General features: G+C 40.5%; 1 protein-coding gene across 1 annotated transcript; it reads right to left on the minus strand.

Moving 5' to 3' along the window:
* Nucleotides 1-351: 351 nt before the first annotated feature.
* LOC145457919 (sodium- and chloride-dependent betaine transporter-like) lies at nt 352-22,123 on the minus strand. The gene is made up of 14 exons (XM_080336212.1): nt 20,666-22,123; nt 18,305-18,470; nt 10,718-10,849; nt 10,343-10,515; nt 10,207-10,274; nt 9,210-9,342; nt 9,014-9,148; nt 5,754-5,857; nt 5,604-5,697; nt 5,391-5,534; nt 4,738-4,875; nt 4,319-4,531; nt 1,162-1,332; nt 352-1,066 (listed from the first exon to the last, which is right to left on the minus strand). Exons 1-14 carry the CDS (start codon nt 20,753-20,755, stop codon nt 980-982), a joined length of 1,848 nt encoding a protein of 615 aa, XP_080192338.1. The 5' UTR covers nt 20,756-22,123; the 3' UTR covers nt 352-979.
* Between the last annotated feature and the right edge of the window lie 104 nt (nt 22,124-22,227).

Raw genomic sequence — 22,227 nt, forward strand, 5'->3', positions numbered from 1 at the left:
CGCTGATTCGTCAGCCAACACAGTTTTGCAACGCATGAAAAAATAGGTACGTTAGACAAATTTCTGTGTGTGGGCTTTGAATCTGATGTCCAATTTTTCGACGGCCTCCGGCTTTTACTAATTCTATGCCCGTACAGACCATGCAAAAGTTAAATACGCCAAATAAGTGAATCGGTTCTGGCTCAATAATACCGCTATGTATCATCCGTTGACATTCTCCGTTGGAGCCAGATTACGATCTCCCCACAGGTCTAAGACCAATTTCTCAATTCCTGCTATACTTTTACCACTCGGGTTTCATTACGGTCACTGGCCATAACAGTAATTCTCTTTTCAAATATATCAATCAGATTCATAATATCAGAATGGAGTTTATTTGGTTTGATATACTCAGGCTCACACACAATAAAAAGAGCAAAGTATACATTAGTATAGCTAAACAGTAGGCTAATAAGCTATAGCGACGACATCGGGAATATTATCCAGGTCAGCTACAGCCTTACATGTACGCACTAATAGATATATTCAGCAAACATTTTAATATTCTACGGCGTGAGTGTTGTGATAAAATGGGTATAGTTTCACTCAGTTTTCATCCAGGACGAGCCGCGATTGTGCATTTTTATTTTAGATATGAAATTACGCACTTCTGAACATCACAATCTAAAGTGACATAAATTGTCGCGACGACTTACTGTCGTCACTGATTTTGTCATCTTGATCTCGCTGTAAAAATCGCAACAAATAATACGTTCCTATTGCAATGTTTCCACTCTCAAGTCGTTTGCTTCTGATGAGAGTCAGTCGGAGAGCTTGAAACGGAATAAATGTAGTAATATGAATGTATTGTTAATTGCGATAGCCAAGTTTTGAATCCCCATGTATCATTGCATAATCTACGGAGAACCGCTAACCGCCTAAAAGAAACACTGAACGACCGTAAGCGACGGCTGCTCAAGAAATCAGCTCAGTTATTACGTTATGTGTGCAACATCTTTTCTTCGTCTTCATATGACTTTTCGATACGTCTTTTAACATCTTGCACTTTCAAAGTGTTTTTGAATTTCTGAAATGATATCACAAAATTCGAGAATTCCGTGTTTACACTAAACAGAACATTTCAGGGATTCGTAATATTACTAAAATGACTTTATTCGATACCTCTTTGATCGTGGCTCCATCTGCCTTATATATCATCCAAGCGGCTCCAATAGGAAACGTCATGGAAGAAGATAGAGCGACCATCCAACCAAGTACATTCGCCCAAGTAGGATAAACGTACGAATCCAGCTTCAGGGTTCGGTAGAGTGACAACGAGTAGATGCAGAAAATCTGAAATTGTTTTTCGCCTGCTATGCACGGTTTAATATGCATTGACGCGACGTACCGATCTATACTATATCGTTTTAGTCGACCATACATACTGAACACTGTCGTCTTATACAAAATATGGCTACTGATAATGATCTAATTTACATAGGGTTGACACGCGTTCGAATATGCTTCAATGTCCGAAATTTTGGAGGCATGAAAGGAGCTGGTAGTTTTTGCGTGAATCCACATAAACAATAACTTATTTTGGTGCAGATTTACGCTACTTGAAGTTTTTCTTCGCGACAGGCGCGATTTAGTGTCACGTATGTTGATTTGATTATGGGTACACCCGCACTCGCAAAAAGGACAATACGAAATTAATAAAAATATCCATCATTTACTGAAATAAGTTTAGGTGTTATCGCAGTTATGAGATATCGCGATATATTCCTAGTTACAGTTAAGGCTGTTTGGATGCTTCAGTCAAAGACTGATTCTCAACCTGGGGGTCATTTACCTTTTTTCTTAGGATCTCGGAGATGTTGCACGTAATTAGCTTCAAAATTAGACTGTAAGTCTGGAAGTCTGGGGAAAGTTGCTGACCGGGTCCCACCTCAAAATATGGTAAGATGAATACTAAAGTTTACTAGTTAAGCAATCGTATGCCCCGTGCTGATCTTTTTTAGTACTCAGCTTACCAAATTGTCAGGTGGGCCATGGAACAGAAGTGAGGTCGTGACCATAAAAGGTTAGAACGCGGATAGGAAACCTACTGGTGCGGACCGGCAATTCGCCTCGTCAATAGGTTTATCCGTGTGGCCTAGACCGGACCTAATGATGTACAATTATGGTCCCTGCATTTTCGAAGTCAACACCTCCACCAACTCTACCGTTAACTTTGATCACGGCGCAGGCGCAGCGAAGATGAAAATCTGATAGTAATATGCGGAAGAACCAATGTTATTGACAGAATTCATTCACGAAATTTAACAATTCTTCGAGCTTGGCACGACTAAGAAACCATATGCGCATAGTAAGCCCCCAGGAGTTGCATCTATCACCCTATGATGGCTCCCAGACCAGCGTTTTTTGGGGGCGGGAGGGGGGCTGACAAAGTGTTGTTTCGGTCCTGGTCACAACACATAACCACAGAACTGCATCGACCTAACAGTGTTTAAAGCAGCCAGGGTGTCAACCATACGACCAGGCAGACGATTTCATCCAACCCGTGATGAAGTTTGTTGCATAACAAATGATACCAACCCTAGTGATCACCAGAGCTCAAATTAGAGATGACCCAATAGCCTGAGAGATAATTCACGAGTCACGGCCTATGTCTAAAATACCCTCCTGTATACAATTCGATAGCCAAAACATTGCTAAAGTGACGTCATATTGCCAGACAATGTGTTTATACCTCTTTATAAAACCGACTAGCAGGCTCTAAAGCAGTGGTTCTCAACCTTTCTGTCTTCGCAGACCCCTTCTGGACCGTCACGGAACCCGCGGGCCCCCTGAAGTTTTAGTTCAAATTTAGCTCAATTATCGTGCAATCGTCATCTGTCCTGTGCTGTATGCATATATAGCAAAAAATGACTTTTCTTGAAAATAACATCATATATTATTTATGTAAAAATTGGGTTGACTTTTACTATTACAAAGCGAATTCTGCAACTGCATTTCTAGAAAAACGTGGTCGTGTCTTGAAAATCCACGCCTTCGATTTCGTATGAACGAGTGCCGAAAGTCAACTTCCACAAAATTAGGTGGTGGCGCATGTAATAGTAACTTATAACGCTTCCGACGACACATTTGGTTATGATCGCAAGAAATATGGCACCAAAATTGACAAACAGTTTTTTAATGAAGATATAACGGCAAGCCCGGTCAACGGTCATTTTTATCTAGCAGTTCAACTTGAAGTTATTATGGACAAAAGATTATGTATACCACAAGAGAAATGGATTTTTGTAAGCATTTCGATGTCATCCTGATTGACTTTGATAATACGACTTTTTATTTTTTCCGAAACCCCCAACAAAACATCTCTAAACAGCAAAATATTCGTATCATTAGGCTATTGGCAATTTAGCAATTAAAATGAGTCTGCACAGCAGGATATTTCATCTCAGACGGCCATTCTGTTGATGTGAGTTTGGAGTTTTTAATGAAGCGAGACTGCCTCGTGATTTTCCTAATTTAAAAAAACACAAATTACGTTATCAACTATGTTGTAAATTTAGAGGCTTCGCGGACCCCCTGAAAATGCTTCGCGGACCCATAGGGGTCCGCGGACCCCCAGTTGAGAGCCACTGCTCTAAAGAGTGTCTGGATTTTTTGCCACGAAAATACGGTAAACCTAAATTTGCAGAATCAGTCGATGGCAAACCTGAAACACTACTACACGATATTCCAAAATTCGAAGAACACCGAAGTTAGATCAATTTAATGAAGTCGCAATTAAAATAAATAGCCCGGATTTCGCCGGTAGCATATACCAACATAATGTCGGACATATCTTTTTTAAATTTGAAAGTTGTTAGATCGATTGTAATGCATACGTATAAGACAATAGATTCTGATAATATCAAACCGACAGTAGGCCTACCACACTATCGGCTCAGGTCTAATAGATATGGTATTGACAAAATGTAGATTGGTCAACATCAATGAACATTGAATATCTCGAGGCTAACCGTCGCCTGATTTATAATTGGGTTGTGCCAAGTCAATCCATTCGGTTCTAAAAACGTTGTTTCACGGGGTAGGGATTCTATCACGGTTGTCTTTAGGTATATGCTAGCTGGTGCTACCAATGCTTGGAAATAGCAAAAATTACTACGCGTCTCCATGATTTTCTAAATTGCGACTCCGACCCTGATCCCGACTCAGTTAAATTGAATTTCGCGACTCCGACTCGTGACTTTGACTCGACTCCCAAGCAATGAGGGCTAAGACTTTCAGATAGTCGATGATAATGCCGATTCCACAATATAAATCTCACCAAACACGTAGCTGGACCCACATATCTCCACATGACGTGCAGATATACCCTTGATTTAACAAGTTTAAAATCTGTCATGTCTTCGATCATGTCACAAATGCCGTCCGAGCCGATGACCCAGCCGACAGCGGCGAATTCCAAGAGAGCCACGAAAAAGATACACCATCCGGTAAACGCGTAATTGTTCAGCAGTTCAAGAACGTATATTCCACCCTGAATTAAGATCGATGCATATGGAAAACAGTATGTCAATATATCAAATGTTTATTGGGAATGGTTTAGTCTACCAGATTCTGTCAAATCGTTAATACGGCATCACATACAGATAAAAAAAACTATATTGTAATAAGCGATCAAGTCATTCATTCGCTGTATTTCCAACATTGTTTATATAGGGGATATAAAGTGCTAATACTCACTGGCGTTATCATTGTTAATCCGAATAGAAACAACACAAACATAGTAGCAGCCATCCAAACTTCGTTGGAGTATTTGAAACGGAACCAGGCAGGCCAGACATCTTTAATGCAGCACACCAAAGCCTCGTGGTAGACAAACTAAAATTTAAAGCATTCCTGAAGTTCTTGTGTCGCATGTGTTTCCCGCTAGTATTGCTCACTCTGTTAGTCTGTTCACGAATCGAAGCAACATATGGAATCGGTGACAGGGTAGTCACTAGGAAATTATAGGAATTAGCATTCAGAATCGGTTTGAAATATCGCGCGGTAAAGGGTATATGTCGCCGGTGGAGCTTGGATCACTAATGAAATAGGGGGAATGAAGCTTATTCACTTGGCTCTGCTGGATTCATGCCATAACAAACCATTGCCAGAATGCTTTACGATCTAGTATTTATACATTCAATAGTCTCTGGTGCACTTGCATGCGCGTATAAAAGGACGTGTATTGCTTATCAAACCTATCATCCCGTTCCCCGAAGTTATTATAAGGTCGCAGTTATGATTTCTCAGACATCGTCATCATGACAGTCAATGGGGATTTACTTTTAAATAAAACGTACAATGCCAACATAATGAATCTGGTTCAGTAGATGTGATGACTGCATACTTACCAAACTGTCAAAACCTATCAGAAGCATCGTGATAAAGAAGAGTGGGCACCATAGCTGAGGTAGCGGCAATAGGGAGATGGCCGTAGGGTAAACGATAAAAACCAGTCCCGGGCCGTTATCAGCAACTTTTTCTATTGTTGTATTCTGTAAATATACGAGTGAGGTGCAATCATTATACAAAGCACATAATTATATCACGTCGAGAAGACCAACCTTTTCAACTGCCAAGTGTCCCAATACCGTGAAGCATATCGCACCAGCGAGGAAACTGGTGATAGCATTGCCCGCCGTCATGAATATAATATCTCTGGAGGATGCGTTTTTAATTTAAAAGACGGCGGAAGGAGTACGGTAACAACATACCTCATGTGATTGTGCTTGTAGCTGTTAAATTTACTAATTGTAGAAAGGCATCCGCTGCACACTCCGAATGAGAAAATAACTTGTGAAGAAGCGTCGATCCAGACCTGTCGGGATGATGCGTATCATTATGGTATGGTTGGGATATGCCATTCGAAGGTTATGAGTAAGCAAATATGACTCCATATATTGTCGATTGTAGCCTTATACCATCCGGCCACATACAGCCAATCAAAACATGAACAATTGAACATGGGCAATTTTGGGTTCCTCTTCCGTCAGTACAATCCGACAAAAAATTATAGATACAATTAAAAGTAGTGGTTCAACTTACTGGACGTGAATCGGTATAAATTGGCCCTATCGTAAATCTATCACGTGCCATATGATATGATTCGTCTTTATATTTATTGGAACTATCACCAGTAGGGTTGCATTTAAAAGAAAAATAAATTTAAAACAAGTATGTTTAAATCAAGGCCCTTGTTTAAAACATTTTTGCTTTTTGTTTTGTCTTTGTTTTTAAGTCACGACGTCATGAATATTCAATTATGACGACATGGTGGATTGGCTTTGACAATTGAAAATATAGGGTAAATATAACTCCTTTGACGAAATATCTACGTGCTATAGCGGTTGAACCGACTATTTTGAGATTTCCAACCATCCCATATGGTATACGTTGTCTATATCGGGTGGTAATCGTCCGTAGGCTCATACAACATGTTTTTTGGAAAGTATTTACACAATTATGGCATAATTACACAACTTAAAAAACATTTTTTCTTCAAAAAGGCCTTTGTTTAAAACACTGTACTGCACGTAGATAGTTCGTCAAAGGAGTTTTATTTACAATATAAAGAGCAAAGTATAGGCTATATATTAGTTAGCTACACATTAGGCTAATAAGCTATAGCGACGGCATCGGAAATGCCATCCAGGTCAGCTGTACAGCCTGGCATGTACGCGCTATTAGATATATTCTGCAAAAATGTTGTAATAAAATGGGTATAGTTTCACTCGGTTTTCATCCAGGACGAACCGCGATTGTGCATTTTTATTTTAGATAGGAAATAATGCACTTCTGAACATCACAATATGAAGCGACATTAAATAGTTTTTTTAAGCAACCATTTGTTTTAAATGCGACCCTAACACCATGTATATAGGAGTAAACCAATATATATGGTCACATCCGTCGCAACTTGTCTCTTATGTTGCGCGTGTCTGCGTGACTCCTTGATTGCATCGAGAACGTGCAACATTGAAATGATGCCGGATGTTTGGCAACGGGTTTAAAAAGCAATGACCTTGATACATCATGGATATATACAGTGGAATGGTATATTTAGTGGGAGTCTTCTAACTGTAGCTCGATGATAAGGAGGATTTCTGGGGAAAATGGCTGCTGCCAAATGTTTTTTTGTTCATATAGTTTCAACTTTCAGTTGAGATCACTCCATATTTCGAGCACAGTACCCCTTTAATCCAGCAAAAGAAGTGATGTTGCATCACTCATACACGTCATGTTTGACTAACGGTATGAAAGCGTGCCAGTCACGACGATACCATGTTACAAGAGTTGCAACAAGTGCATTGATGAACTGTGCGTACAAATACAATTTTAAACTTTTAAACTTTTAAGAACGGCCATCATTTCCGTCGTGGATTTACAATTCGATTATGCTACATTAAATAAGGTAAAAGATTAGTCGCTGGACACGAATTACACATAATCTCGACGTTGTAAAGGATCAACTGAGTTTTGGACACAATGTATACCTGTGATGTCAGCTATTGCGATGAACTGAATACAATTCCTGAGGAGAACGACCTTGATATTTATGACTTTTGCATTATCGAAAAAAGGGGTCAACAGATCATATCTAATCTTTAAGTGCTTTGTCAATGATTCATCCGTAATCCACAAATAAATCCGACTGCACATGAGCATAATCAATTCCGAATCGGTAATAACTGCTTATATAGAGGGTTGCATTTAAAACAAATGGTTGTTTAAAACATGTTTTAAACACTGTTTTAAACAAAGGTCCTTTTAATTTTTTTTCAAGTTTCAAATGTATTTAACTGTATATACTTTCCAGAAAACATGTTCTACGATGATTACCATCCGATAAAGCCGACGTAGACGATATGGGATGGTTGGAACCCGCGAAATAGTCCGTTCAACAGCTATAGTACGTATAGATATCGATCATTGGTACGGAATGCATGTTCTGATGATGATGACCGCCGACCGTAAAATTGCTGCATGACGATGTAGTGCTGGTTAAAGATATTTTTGTCTGTATATGACAGGGGTTTGAGCCTATTTCATCGAAGGAGCTATATTTACACTATATTTTTAATTGACAATGTCAATCCACTATGAAGTCACAATTGAATATTCGTGACGTCATTGCTTGAGCAAAATACAAAAAGAAACAATAAAAAAACATGTTTCAAGCAAGGGCCTTGTTTAAAACATGTTTGTTTTAAATTTAGTTTTGTTTTAAACACAACCCTCCGTATAGATAGGCTACTCTAAATATCCATAAATTAACATCTGTAAGTCCCAATACGGTTTAATGCAATTGATATCCCATAAAAAAAATCTTTCTAGGGGTCGTGGGCGTATAACCGGATACATATATGGATTTTACAATAGGGAATACACAATATGAGGAAAGTTACGAGCGATGGGCGGTTCAGAAATGCTTTTATTCTATTCCTCTTTAGTAACTTGACATTATTTCAGCGTATAGACTTGAAACAATTACGTTTACCCATGAAATCTACTGATAACCCTCGATTTCTATCCTATCCCACCAAAACAATAAATTTTTTATATATTATGTTATTTGACTGTAAAAAGGGGTCTCAAACATGCGACGGCTTTCCTACGTCCTGCCACTTGGCAATAATTTTGCATTACATATGTCGATTTATAATGATATGTAATGAAAATAGTGTAATTATGGAGGTTTTGATCATACGATCCCATGATTGTTTTAATTTTCGTTCTCTTAGCATTTCATATAAATATTACCAAACCCAAATGAAACCACCTCATTATGGTGTATCAATATACCATCGAAATGGTTTACATGTGTAGTGTGTAGACCATGTCGCAAATTGGAAAATGCATGAGGACCGATGATTTCTTGTGATCTACCCCATCACGGGTTCTAGCAAGCTTGGGGTCATCGTTCTGGTTTTAATTTCAGACCCACATAATAGAATATCATTACTGTGACACGCACATCAAGTTTTATAAGCTTGGCTAAGTCTGGCTTCAAATATTCTTTCATTCCATATGCCGCTCCTTCCAGGGTGGATCCTCGAACCACCAGAATGATGAGCATGAGAAATGGTGTCGTAGCAGTGAAGTACACCACCTAACGAAACGATCAACTCGAAATTGAATTTCATCATGGCACGTCAACGGATCTACAATACCTTGCTTGTCCAGCCGATCCCTTTCCATACCGAAAAATAGGCAAGAATCCAGACTATTGCAAGGCAGATTAAAAGATCTGGTTTGATGGCTCCGTAGTCGTGCAACCCTTTTGTTTTCGATAAAATGTGGATGCTGCAAACATATCGGCAGGTCAGAGTCAAAGTTATTTCTAGGGTTTTTAAATATTGGTTCAGAGTGCTTCTGCTGCCTGAGTTTAGAGCTTGTGGTTTAAAATTTCAAAGACAGGTCCACGAATAAGATATTTCAAGACAATGATTAATTGGGCTAGGGTTAGGCCTGTGATTGGAAATGTTTTTGAATGGGGTTAGGGGTAGTTTCGGAGTTAGCAAGTAACATGCTCATTTCTTACATGCTCAACTGGTGTTTATCATTGTTTCGCATGCGTTGATGTCGGGTGACCGTCTGACATATGAATTCCCTTCCAATCGTATTCCACAATTTCGTAATGTGCAGAAGGTCATTATCGTGCCATTTTGATTAATAGAATGAAACATAATGCGATGAGACCATCGGCGAAGCCTGCGGTGTCGTAATGATTCTACATTGAGAAACGTTCATGCGCAAGGTATTTAACAAGAAAACGCCCGCTGGAACGCGGCCGTAGGCTGTATAGGTAATTGAAATGCTACCGTGAATAGCATTTACAGTTTGAACACCCCTGTTACGTTCGTGCGTTTTACGTTGGTATCGTTGGTCTCTTATTTGTCTAGGATTTGTAATTACCGCCAATCATTATTTCCTCGTGTGTCGTGCTTCGTATTTAAACCCTTGTGCTCTGTTCTCTATGGTCTATCGTTTAACTGCACTCTGGATCGTGTCGCCTCTCTTAAGTTGTTGTTGTTGTTCTGCTGATAATATACTGATTTGATATTGCAACCTCGTCGTATGAGTTATTGTTCAAGCAAGTTCAAGAACATAACAACCCCTAGCTAACATATTATCCATAAAACGTACGAAAGGACTTGGGATAATTACTTAAAAAATTCCTCCACAGATGAACGTTGAGAGAAGGATTGGTTTCCGGCGACATCAGTTGCCTTTATCTGGAAAGTGTCCACCGATGAAAAGCTGACACAAATGGAAGCGAACGCAGGATTGGAGCAATGCTAACCGTATCATTCGCAAAAACCGAAACGCATCCTGCCGTATTCCATGTGTTGTTGCATCTCGTCCAAACAGGGTCGCTTGTGCATGAAGCGTAGAGCCAACTTACTGTCCACGATAAAAGTACCGGCAGGTAGGAGTTCCAATAGACCATCATGAATATCGCAGAATATCCAAGTCCTGTGAAAATTTACTGACAATTGATTCCTACCACATGTCGCCATCTGCAGTTGACCTACCACTATAGTGAAGGGTTACCAACAAAATAGCGTGATAATTCTAGGTCTCGAATCTTAAGACCACAGCACAATCACTCGTGCAGTAGAAGGTAGGCCTCTGAACTGACCTGTATAGGCTACGTAGTGGAAGAGTTAATGCTTACCTTTGAAAAGTGGGACGATAGTCCACACTTTAACTACGCTTTTGCCGGTGTGTTGACCCAACGTGGCCTCTATCGCAGCCAAAGGCAAGAGTAACACCAGGATGAAAATGAGGTATGCCAGAATAAACGTCCCTGTGAATACAAACTATTGTATTTAGCATTTATGCCAGGTTTACCATACGTCCTCTTAAGAGAGGATTTGTCCTATTTTTTTCCTTTTTTGAGGTGTCCTCGGAGGACGCCTTAGTGTCCTCTTTTTTCAGAATTTATCCTCTTTTTTGATAATTTTGGTTAAATGTACGTGGAAATCGGACTGAGATACAGGAAATCAGCGACCAATTAACGGCCCGGCGGGTTTTTCGTTAGGACTTGAGCCGGAAAATGAACTTTTTTTGGTCGAACAACGGAAAATCCCATAGAAAGCCGGTAATTCGGGAGTTCAGCCGAAAAGATGACCTTCTTTTTTAGTCAGTCGGGAAAAATTAACCATTTTGGGGGGATTTTACTTGAGTATTGGAAGTTTGAAAATTCTGAAAAAGTGTCCTCTTTTCGTATTTCCTAAATATGGTAACCCTAATTTATGCTAATTGTGAAATCAAAGGCTACACAGTGATATATCATGAAATTATATATATTGCCTATAACGAAACGCTGCGCTGCACGCTACAGCTGTGTGCTATACGATTTCACGAATTGCCGTTATGCAAGCCTGCCATAATCCTACCATCACTGGCCAGTTGTCAATGTACCTTTTTGACCTAGCAGCACTCTCTTAGAGCTAAACATAGTACGTGGCACCCTCGCACTTCGAGTATCCTGAGTGTACGACTTGGGAAGCTAGTGACTAAAAAGGCCATCATAATCTGCCAAGCCTCAATATCAAGGTCTGATTGCCAGTAGCTATTTTATTCAGACATTACCTTCCCAAACGCACCTCGGAATTTGGATGTCCATTTTCTCAATCCGCATCTTGGTTCAGAACCACTGTATAGTATGCAGTGACTGCTTGAGGCGGCCATCTGTCACATTATTGAGATATTTATATTTGATTCCGATCGTTTTGCTGAAATGCTTTTGAAATTGGCGTACGTATGTAAGTTTATCGGGATACAGATCATCTGTATTTCTGGTCATTAGCACTGGGCAATATACAAAGGCCTACATAGTACATACACATACAATACATATTATACATACCTAAGTTTACGGGGGAATTGACCTACGTGGAGTAGACTAATTTTGGAATTATTGAAATTCATGCTTGACTTCTAGCCGCTGTTTTGGTGTTAGTAAATTGTTTGGGCATGTGGTCTTCACAGAAGCAAACAATCTATAAAGTATGGATGGTGTGAACGTTAGGTTCACGTTCACTATGGTTAACATATGCTGGAAATTTAAAAAGAGGACACTTTTTCAAAATTTTCAGACTTCAAAATCCTGAAAAAATGGTAAATTTTTTGCAGTGCATGGTCGGTTGATTAAAAAAAGGTCAACTTTCCGGCTCAGCTCCCGAAATAGCCGCCGGAGAATTACTTCAGTGCTGGTTTGCTGCATCTCAGTCGCATTTTTACCTATATATTTAACCAAAAGTCTCAAAAAAGAGGACAAAATCTCAAAAAATAGGACATTTGGGCGTCCTCCGAGGACACTTTCAAAAGTCGAAAAAGAGGGCAAATCCTCTTCAAAAGAGGACGTATGGTAACCCTAACGTTCACAAACGAGCCTTGGCAGGTTGTTCTGCACTGTGAAACTTTTTTATATATTACAATTTTCGCCCCATTATAACATCTCATAACATTATCACCCCATTATAGTATCTAACAATTTATTGCATTTCAACTGCGGGTCACTATATGCATGGCGATGGCAGCATAAAAAATCAACACTAAACGATCATAGGCGTACACCTTGACAATCTCAAAAATTTTACATGCTTTGCCTCTTCTTTACTTCGCCTAGGCTAAGGTGGGTGTCTGATCTTCAAGGCTACTCCAAGCTGTTTCGACACCTTCCTATCTTTTCATGGTATCGCAGTCTTGTGATGTTTTGAAATGATGAAAATATTAATAAAACTGATTGATTGGCCAGACACGGCTCGCCGGACGATTTCATCCGGCCGTGAAGAAACCCGTTGCTGACCCTAGCCTAGCAAGTAGCAATCACCAGAGCTCACATTACAGATGGCCAAATTCGTGACCTATGTTCCACTGCATTCCTGTATGCAGTCGGTAGGTAATGCTTTGCTAGTTTGACGTCATATTGACAATCTCTGTGTCATAGCTCATTTTGATTCCGCTAGTGGGCGCTAAAGAAAGCCCGGAATTTACCACACAGAATATGGTAACCCTAGGCTAATCAAACCTCGGTTGGCCTTGCAAGTTAACAATATATTACCTGGGTAATTTATTTTTTCGATATGCTAACTAATTTCGTGAATTACCTCGCTGGCCACTAGGGTTGTCCATAATTTGGAAAATCTCAAAAAAGATGCGTATCCATGCCTCATTCTGTAGATTATTGATAAAAAACATCAATGAACCTGCAATAAGCTCACGGGAAAGTCGTTAACATTTGTCTAAATACGTTTGAAAGTAGCTGCCGTAGAGTGGGCGTGTTAGCGACCATAGAACGGCGAGAAGACTAGTAATAACGAAATCACGTCTCTTGATTGGTTAATCAGCAATGCTTGAATGGTCACGACCACAGCGGCTTGCTGATTATGTGCTTATACTAGTTCGAGAAGTTCGCTAACGGCAATGATTCTGTAAGCGCATTGTACGTTGGTGATTTAATAATAAAATGAGACATCTGGACATTGAATGTTTTAGTGTTAAAACTAGGTACCGATAGCTTTAGTGCAACAATAGCCTATTGCAGGCATGACAGAGGTGAAACAGCGAATGATTGTGAACTTATAGAAGTAAGCAGTGGCGGCTCGTCCTATAGGGAAACTGGGGCATTGCCCCACCTAAACTTCTGTTCAATAACAATTTAACCATTTATAGACGCACAGCAATCAATATATACCGAGATCACAGCGAAACCCGCGTTCTTCTTGTGCTTTCGCTTGCAAACGCCCATACATAGCGAAGTCTCTGCGAAAATCGAATTCTCTTCTGTGTTTTCGCTTTGTGAATGCCTAGCCGGGGCTTGCCCCGGTAGCGCTCATAACAAGCTTTCACTATCTATTCTCTCAAAGCCGCGCACAATAAAGAAACGGTGATTTACTCTCTTCTATTCGTAAAATGGCCGAGCAACCGGGGCAGATATGCTTGCTCGCCCCTAAGGTGTGATGTAACAATCGTATCTATATCTGAACTCGGTTACCGTAATATGCGTTGAGTCGACCTTTGCTGGAATAGGTCGATTTTGACGGTGTTTCGCACCATGATATTTCTTGAAACTTGGTATGATATGTCGTGAAAGTAGTATTTAACACTGCTCCAAGTTTCAGGCTTGCTACTTAAAGATAATGGTAGTAATTCCGTTTCCGAAGTTCAGTGTGTGCTGATCTATCATGTACAATTGTACATAGTAAAGCAAACAGATTTTACTCAAAAGCCGGTATTGGTCTCCATTGATTTTGACGATGTTCTATACCGAGATCGGTTATGACATTTGGCACGATAAGTGTTAGTATCGACCGCTGTAACAAGTTTTAAGTTTGTCACTGAACTATGTGGGTGGTAATTTCGTTTCCAAAGTCGAGTAAGAGCTGACTCTTCATTTATCGCCAACAAATTTACGCAAAAGCCGTTATTGGTCTCTATTGATTTCAACGATGTTCCATACCTAGATCTGTCATGAGCTTTCGCACGGTATGTCTGGATTTTAGTATCGAACACGGTGCCAAGTCTTAAAGTTGACACTCAATGATTGAGGCAGTTATTTCGTTTTCGAGGTCGAGTATGGTAGAGATGCGCGCTGATCTGATACTTAGCCTACCTACGTCATTGCGGATCTCACGCAATAGCCGGTGTCGGTCTGTGCTAATCTATAGTCTGCGTTCCATAACGAGATCGGTAATGATATTTCCAATGGTATATCTCGATGATCGCATGAAACAGCTGACCAAGATTCTCGGTTTGCATTCAAATATTCACATAATTTTATGTTCGCCAATGTCCATTTCACTGTGAAATTGTGGCCTTCAAACCATTTGCTTACAATCCCCTGTCAAATGCGATAGCTATTTCATTTTCGATGTCGGCTAACAGCTGATCATTCGATCAGCCTATTCCTCGATCTATTTTACTCAAAGTTCGGTGTTCGTCTGTTTGTATTGATTTTGACAGTGTACCATACCGGAATGGGTTATGAGATTGCGTATGCTACTTCTCGATGATTTCTTGTAACAGTATACTAAGTTACGGCTTTTATTCATGTATTTATTGATTAGTATATTTTCCAACGGCGATTTTGCAGCAGACTTATAGACTGTAAGCCGTATGTGTTGTGTCACAGTCTCCAGTTTCAAGGCCAAAATGTCCTATGATGTTCCGAGACCGAAGTTCCGAGGCTGCTGTCCTTAGTTCTTCAAAGACCATTCAAATTGATGTTCTGGATTCAATATGACAGGCCCAATCTATGAGATAACAATTGCGTATGTGTCCGAACTCGTTGACCTTTCCAGTTAGGCTTACGCAATCTCTCGAGTTCTAGTCATTGGAATGAGTCAGGTCAAGTCAAGTGCGAACATGAATCGTATTGAATCTTTGCTCCGTACGTAGTTTACGCAGTTGTCTTTAGAGCGAAAATGAGAGGTCTAGAAGTTGTCCAGTCTATTGATCCAATCGTACGCCGGGTGCCTACGTTTTGGTTGCCTATTATCACCTGGTCGTAACCAGAGATGGCCACAGTCCGGTTCAGGAGCCGGAGCAGGATTTCAATGTTTTTTTACCTGGCCGGACTGGATCCGGATTTTGAATTTGGGGTGACGGTCGGATTTTAGCCGGATTTTTTTGCTGTGATATGATTAATTAGCATTGTTCTGGCAGGATTTTTTCGGATTCCGAACTGGACATTCACCAGCCGGATTTCTTTGGACTATGAATTTCCAATTGCCAGCCGGATCCGGATAGATTCGGATCCCGAAATTTTGGAATCCGCCCATCTCTGGTCGTAACCACCAGCTCAGTGGTCGTAACACACCAGGATCGTGTACGAAACACTTTCGGACGGGCTTAGAAAAATTAGGGTCTATCGATTTGCGTAATCTATAACTATACCATGAAATCATAACGCATGCTACTAAGGATGACCTGATACTTGATTCGTGGCATAGGGACGATTCTTAGTTCACGTACATTTTGTAAAATAATCCTTTGTTAAAAAATAAATGAATAAAACATTTGTTACCACACTTCAAGTCACGGCTCACCGGCAAACCTCTCGCGGCACCTACGTTAAAATCACTGTTGTCGGGAAATTCATGTGAGCATCATAAAGTTACTTTTTTACGTTGGAAAACGCCATTGTGACGTCATGTTGATAAAAGTCGCTCGCAGCCCTTGCCCCACCACCCGATATTGTCACGAGCCGCCACTGGAAGTAAGTATAGATACCAGAAATAGCCTACATATCTGATATGCTTGAGATTACACCAAGTGGTCCTGTGTTCTTGGTGCAGGTAAGGCATATTAGACATTGCCGAACTGGTGCGGCATACCATGTGATATGGATTCTGGACACAATCCTGTATGCTCAGAAGATATGTGGGCCGACCAGGTAGCTTACATTGGATTTCTGAAGAAGAGTGTAACTACCACACCGCTTCAATACATCCTTTTTGTGTCCATGTCTGGTTTGATTCAAGCATTAGTAGTGATGCAGCCGGTAATGATCTAAGATTCATTAAGGACACGCTAAGCAATGCAAGCAACCTGTCTTTTTGCTGGTCCTACCAGCATAGTCTGTGCTTATCTTTAGACCTCTTTTCGCGGCATCATTGAGGACTTTGACAGCACTTGCGGGTATGATTCATTATGCTGCAATAATCTGACAAGTGCCAAGCATAAATGACAGATTCATCCAGCCCTTACAGCATTCAAGACTTCAATTATATACCACGACAACAGCCTAATAAGATCAGACAAAGTAGTGTCAATGTCAAGCTTTATATTTGTATTCAATGATGGTAATTCCCCTCTGAAACTAGAAATTCGTTTGCCACTTGCATAGGCGCCTTTGCAATATTTTTCCGCTTGTTTTTGTGCTTTCCATCAATGAAATCAAGGCATACGGGCTACAACGGTTACCTTCACAATAAGCCATCCAGTCATGTATTTAAAGATATTGTGAAGCAGCTGTTCTTTGTTCATCATGTGCTTCGTTACTCAACATGTTCTGAATTAATCCTAAATCATTATTGGCGGACCAACCTACAATGCGCTTACAGAATCATCGCCGTTAGACGACTCCTTGACCAGCTGATCAACAAGCCGCCAATGTCGTGATCATTGAAGCGTAGCAGATCAGCTAATCAAACGTCGTGATTTCGTGATTACTAGTCTGCTTGCCATTCTATGGTCGATGACACGCCCACTCTGTGGCAGCTACTTTCAAACGCATTTAGACAAATGTTAACGACTTTCCCGTGAGCGTATTGCAGGTTCATTGACGTTTTTTAACTATAATCTATAGAATGAGACATGGATACGCATAAATTTTGAGATTTTCCAAATTATGGACAACCCTACTGGTCACATCTGGCCCGCGGGCCACTGGTTCGCCGCTCCTGCGTTAGGCACTAATGCGGTAGTCTGCAGGAAATCGGTTTTCAGAAGCGGAATTGAGCGGCTGAAGTCATATCTAATATCTGTTTTTGTAGCTTTGATGTACCGAAATTAATGAGAACTATTTATACAAATTAAACATGACTGTCCGTAGAATTTCCTGGGGTCAATGAGTGCAGCAAGCTAGCTTAGAGTCTCAGTTCGGAATCACTGGGTCAGATACTACTATTTGGGGTGAAATTATTGTATGAAAAATGACAAAGTAACCCTTATGTGTTGATACTTCTCATTGCTTCATGAAGTCCTGTCAATCTGAGGGATGCGCTGGCGCCTTCGTGGAGCGTGCATGTTCCTACCTTCGTACATAACTTAAACGAGGTTCACAAAGCCGAATGTAGAGGTACAAAATTTGGAAAATCTCAAAAATGCTCCAGTGTAATGTCTCATTATAGATTATTGATTAAAAAACAACAATGAACCTGCAAGAAACTCACAGGAAAGTCGTCAAGATTCGTGTAAAGCGTTTGAAAGTAGCTGCCGAAGAGTGGGCGTGCTACTGCCATAGCATGGCGAGAAGACTAGTAATCGCGAAACCATGGATTTTTGATGGATAATCGGCTATGATTCAATGATCATTACGTATATATACTAAATATATAGTTAAGATACTCCATTATATAACGTACCGCAAGGTCGTTCCACATATGGCTTGCCGAAGCAGGTACCATTCTTCCATAGCATATGACACCATACTATGCACTGTCAGTAAGGTGTTTACTGTTCACTGTTCACATCATCTTTTTGTAGGTAATGATATAGCAATGCTGCATATATGTACTGATAAATTTCTCACCTCCACCATTTTTGTAACAGATATACGGAAATCTCCAAATGTTGCTGAAACCAACGGTTAATCCGACCAAGTTAAGGACGTAGTCAAACTTGGTCTTGAATGTTTCCGACTTATCTTCAGTCATATCGAACACGATGTCTAATCCGTACAAAGAATGATATGGTTGCTGAAACGAATTGTACCGGTTAATGCGTAAAGACATATCCGGTCTGTAATCAGGTACTAAATCACTTCAGTCTTCAGTATATTCGAAAGACCTTCTCGATTACAACCTAATAATATCGTTGGGTTATATTTTACATCTGAACAAGTCACACAAAATGTACAATGCGATGTCATGAACAGATAGGAGGATGTCGAACGACACGCATCAGCAGCGATCGTTTACTCTGACATCCACCCCGGCCTACAGTGCCCGATGTCACAGTTCTTTTCGATGTTGATCTTTTTGAAGCCGCGGCCCTTTCTACTAGTTCTTTCCATTCCTTGTGAGGCTTGCTTTCTTTCGTCGGGTCTTTTTCTGGGCTTTTTTGTCGCCGTAAGAACGGCAACGGCGAGAGAATAGGAGCCCAGATAAACCTCCAACGGGAATCGATCCGAGTCCGTCAGATTGGTGGGCGCTTATCGTTACCACTACGCTATCTCCCCGCCAAACGTAAACACGCCCAACGTAAACGCGTAAAAATGCGAAATTATTGGTTAACGACTCGTGAAATGAATTATCAACCTCCACAATATAACAAATCTACATATGTATAGGTATATCCATGTAACAGCACGTATATCTCTTTGCTATTGTAAGCATCACAAATCAAAAGACTTGCCGCCTTACCGGTGAACGACGAATAATGAGTACCTATATTAACAAAGCCTACTGAGGCCTGACGCTACAGTTGGTTCGTGAATCGTGATGCGCTTGCTCGCAGCCGTAAAAGACTTGGTCGTGACGGAATCGAGATGGGTGAGATTATTTCCCGATAACCCTCCCATTCTTTTGTGTATGATCGGCAGCATGGAAATCGCTTATGTTTTGCAGATCTTCAAAATACTCAAATGCCCCATGGTACAGGGATCATATGCAAAGATTGACATATTTACGTTTATTCCGCATAATTAGAAATACATTATTACATAATCGAATCTACATAGATATTGAAAACATTATTTCGAAAGCGTTCCTCCTTCTATAACAGGGGTGGGCAAACTTTTGAGCTCGCGGGCCGCATTCAATAACTGAATCCATTCGCGAGCCGCACAATATAAAATGGGATTATAAACCAAAACGCAATATTGGTATTTGATTATATAGTGAGGACATGGAGATAATATATGTGCTTATTTAAAACAAAACAAACTTTGCTTTGATGATATCGTACACGCGTCAGAAAGATAGTGGCGGGATTTCATAGGCTGGTCGACCTCAATATCCAATTTGTCAAAACTATAGAGATGAAAGTCGGTTGTCCCGATTCTTGGAACAGGATTGAAATTTAAATCTGTGAGCAGCGATCTGTTCATAGATTTACTAATTTCACTTTTGGTTCAGTTCCAGGACACACAATGCTCACATAATCATAACCATGTTAGCTTCTACTATGTGTAGATGAAATATAAATGCCCCAATTATACGCATAAAGAGAACGAATCTACCTAAGACACGCGCGAATCGGTTTTTATAAGCACATCACTGAAATAATTAAAACTGGAGTGGCTAATCTGAAATCCCACTCGTGATCCGAATTATGTCAATCTCGTTTAGGATTTCTGTGATGTTTAGCAGTTGAAACTTTTTAAACTGTGTGGGCCTTGAGATCGAGCTGTCGCGCCAGAAAATGAACATAAAACATAAAATAGGAAGTATTTACCTTAAAACAGTGGTTTCCAAACTTTTTAAGACACGTCCCCCCTTACGATGGTGAAAGATTTCGCGTTCCCTTATCGTCATATCACAAAACGCAACCAAGTTGCTAGCAACCTAACAGATAGTTTGATGGCATGGAAGGTTACGACTATGGTTGATAGATTTTTAAATGTGAAATTTAGACTAAATACAGAGCAACAATTATGAAATTGTTGGTAAATCGCGCCGAGCGCGAAAAAATTTTTTATTCGAGCTCAGCTTCGCGCCCCACTTCTGATGCTTTCACGCACCCCAGTTTGAGAACCACTGTCTTAAAATTATCACGGTGAAATATACTAAGAAATAGTTTAAGCAAGTCCCTGCATTATTTCGATTTTTAGTACGCATTTTATCAATATTTTTAAAAAGTTTATTTAGACTCTCGCGGGCCGCACAGAACGGTGTTGCGGGCCGTAGTTTGCCCACCCCTGTTCTATAACAATGTCGTTGTAATATCTAACATGGGTAAGGTTCCGTGTCCTCTCCAATTCCGACAAATGCTGTGTAGATCTTTTCGTGCTGTACAGATTTTTATTCCTTCGCTGGAACATCCGAGTCGTCCATTCCGGGTAACGCCGAAACTGGCGCAGAGAGGTGATCCCATTTTAAAAAGGAACAAAATTATAGTCCAACGTGAGCATGAGCACACCGTTCTACTTTCACTATCCCTTCCGTATGCAATTCAGATTTCACGTATATGCCATCATTTATTTAAATTTAAAGGCGTGTATCTTGGCATACTCTCATCATTTCTAACGTTATGAAACAACCGGTCGCACCTACGCATTATGTAGTCACGCTCGGATTGTTGGCCCTGGGGTTTAATGCGAAGCAAAAATATGATAATTGATCATCTCCGATTCCTGTCGCATATATCTAACTCACTGGTGCTTAACATTTGCTTGCCTAGAGAACACTTACGCTAATCTGCAGGCTTTCGAAAACTCCAACTATTTGAGGAGTCATGAAATAGAAGTGGCGAGATAGCGTAGTGGTATAATCCACAGCTGCAACACGGGTTCGAGTCCGACCGAGGTCGACATCAGAATTCCTACCCAAGTGTTGGGGGTTTATCTAGGCTCCTCCTCGCCGTCTCATCCGCGTAGGCGGTGTCTTGTAAAAAGCCTAGAAGTCGGCGGCTACGGAATTAAAATGAAGAATATCGGCCTGGTGTAAATGACCATGGTAGTCGACAAGCACCATGAATACCACAAACAAAACAAAAGGAGTCATGAAAACTATAGATTACCGGCTCACAAAATGAGTTGTACAGAGTGCTAAAAGAACAAAACCATGAAAATGTGATTTCCACAAAAATTATTGTGATGAATACAACGTACATCCCAACGATTGTTTGAGCGTATCAAGCAGCATATTCCAAACTTAATTCGATCGAAGACAAGTGTAAATGACCGCACGGAGCTCGCACTGGTCGCACGCCAATGTAAGTTAGCTGCCAAAACTGACTCTTATGACTTTCATCAAACACACGCGTCGCTGATCGGCCAGTATGTAAGTTAAAACCTTTCCGTGCACAAAATTATAACGATAAAATGTTCACTGCCATCGCATTTATTTCATTTACAAGTGCTAGAGCAATGGTGGTGATGATGGTGAAAAATTTTGTGCCCCCCTTATCGTCAAATCACAAAATGCAACCAGAATGGTAGCAATCCAAGCGGATAGTTTGATGGCATGGAAGGTTATCTTATGACTGTTGATGAGAGAATTCTCAAATCTGAAATTAAGACTATACACAGAGCAATAACTATGAATTGGAGTTGAATCGCGCGGGGCGCGGAAAATATTTTCAGTTGACCACAGCTTCGCGCCCCCCTTCAGATGCTTTCACGCCCCTAGGTTGGAGAACCACTGTGCTATAGAGTCGACAATTGTTCAGTTGACCGAGCCAATTTTCAGTACACTGTAAAAAATAATCATGGGTGTACCCATAGTCTAGACCTGGTCCCACCTGAGTCATGTTGACATGGAAAAGGCCCATGATAACTTGTCGACATCCATG

The sequence above is a fragment of the Botryllus schlosseri genome, chromosome 15 (assembly GCF_051294905.1).
Source record: "Botryllus schlosseri isolate E-star chromosome 15, Bs_hap1, whole genome shotgun sequence".
NCBI classification, from domain to species: domain Eukaryota; kingdom Metazoa; phylum Chordata; class Ascidiacea; order Stolidobranchia; family Styelidae; genus Botryllus; species Botryllus schlosseri.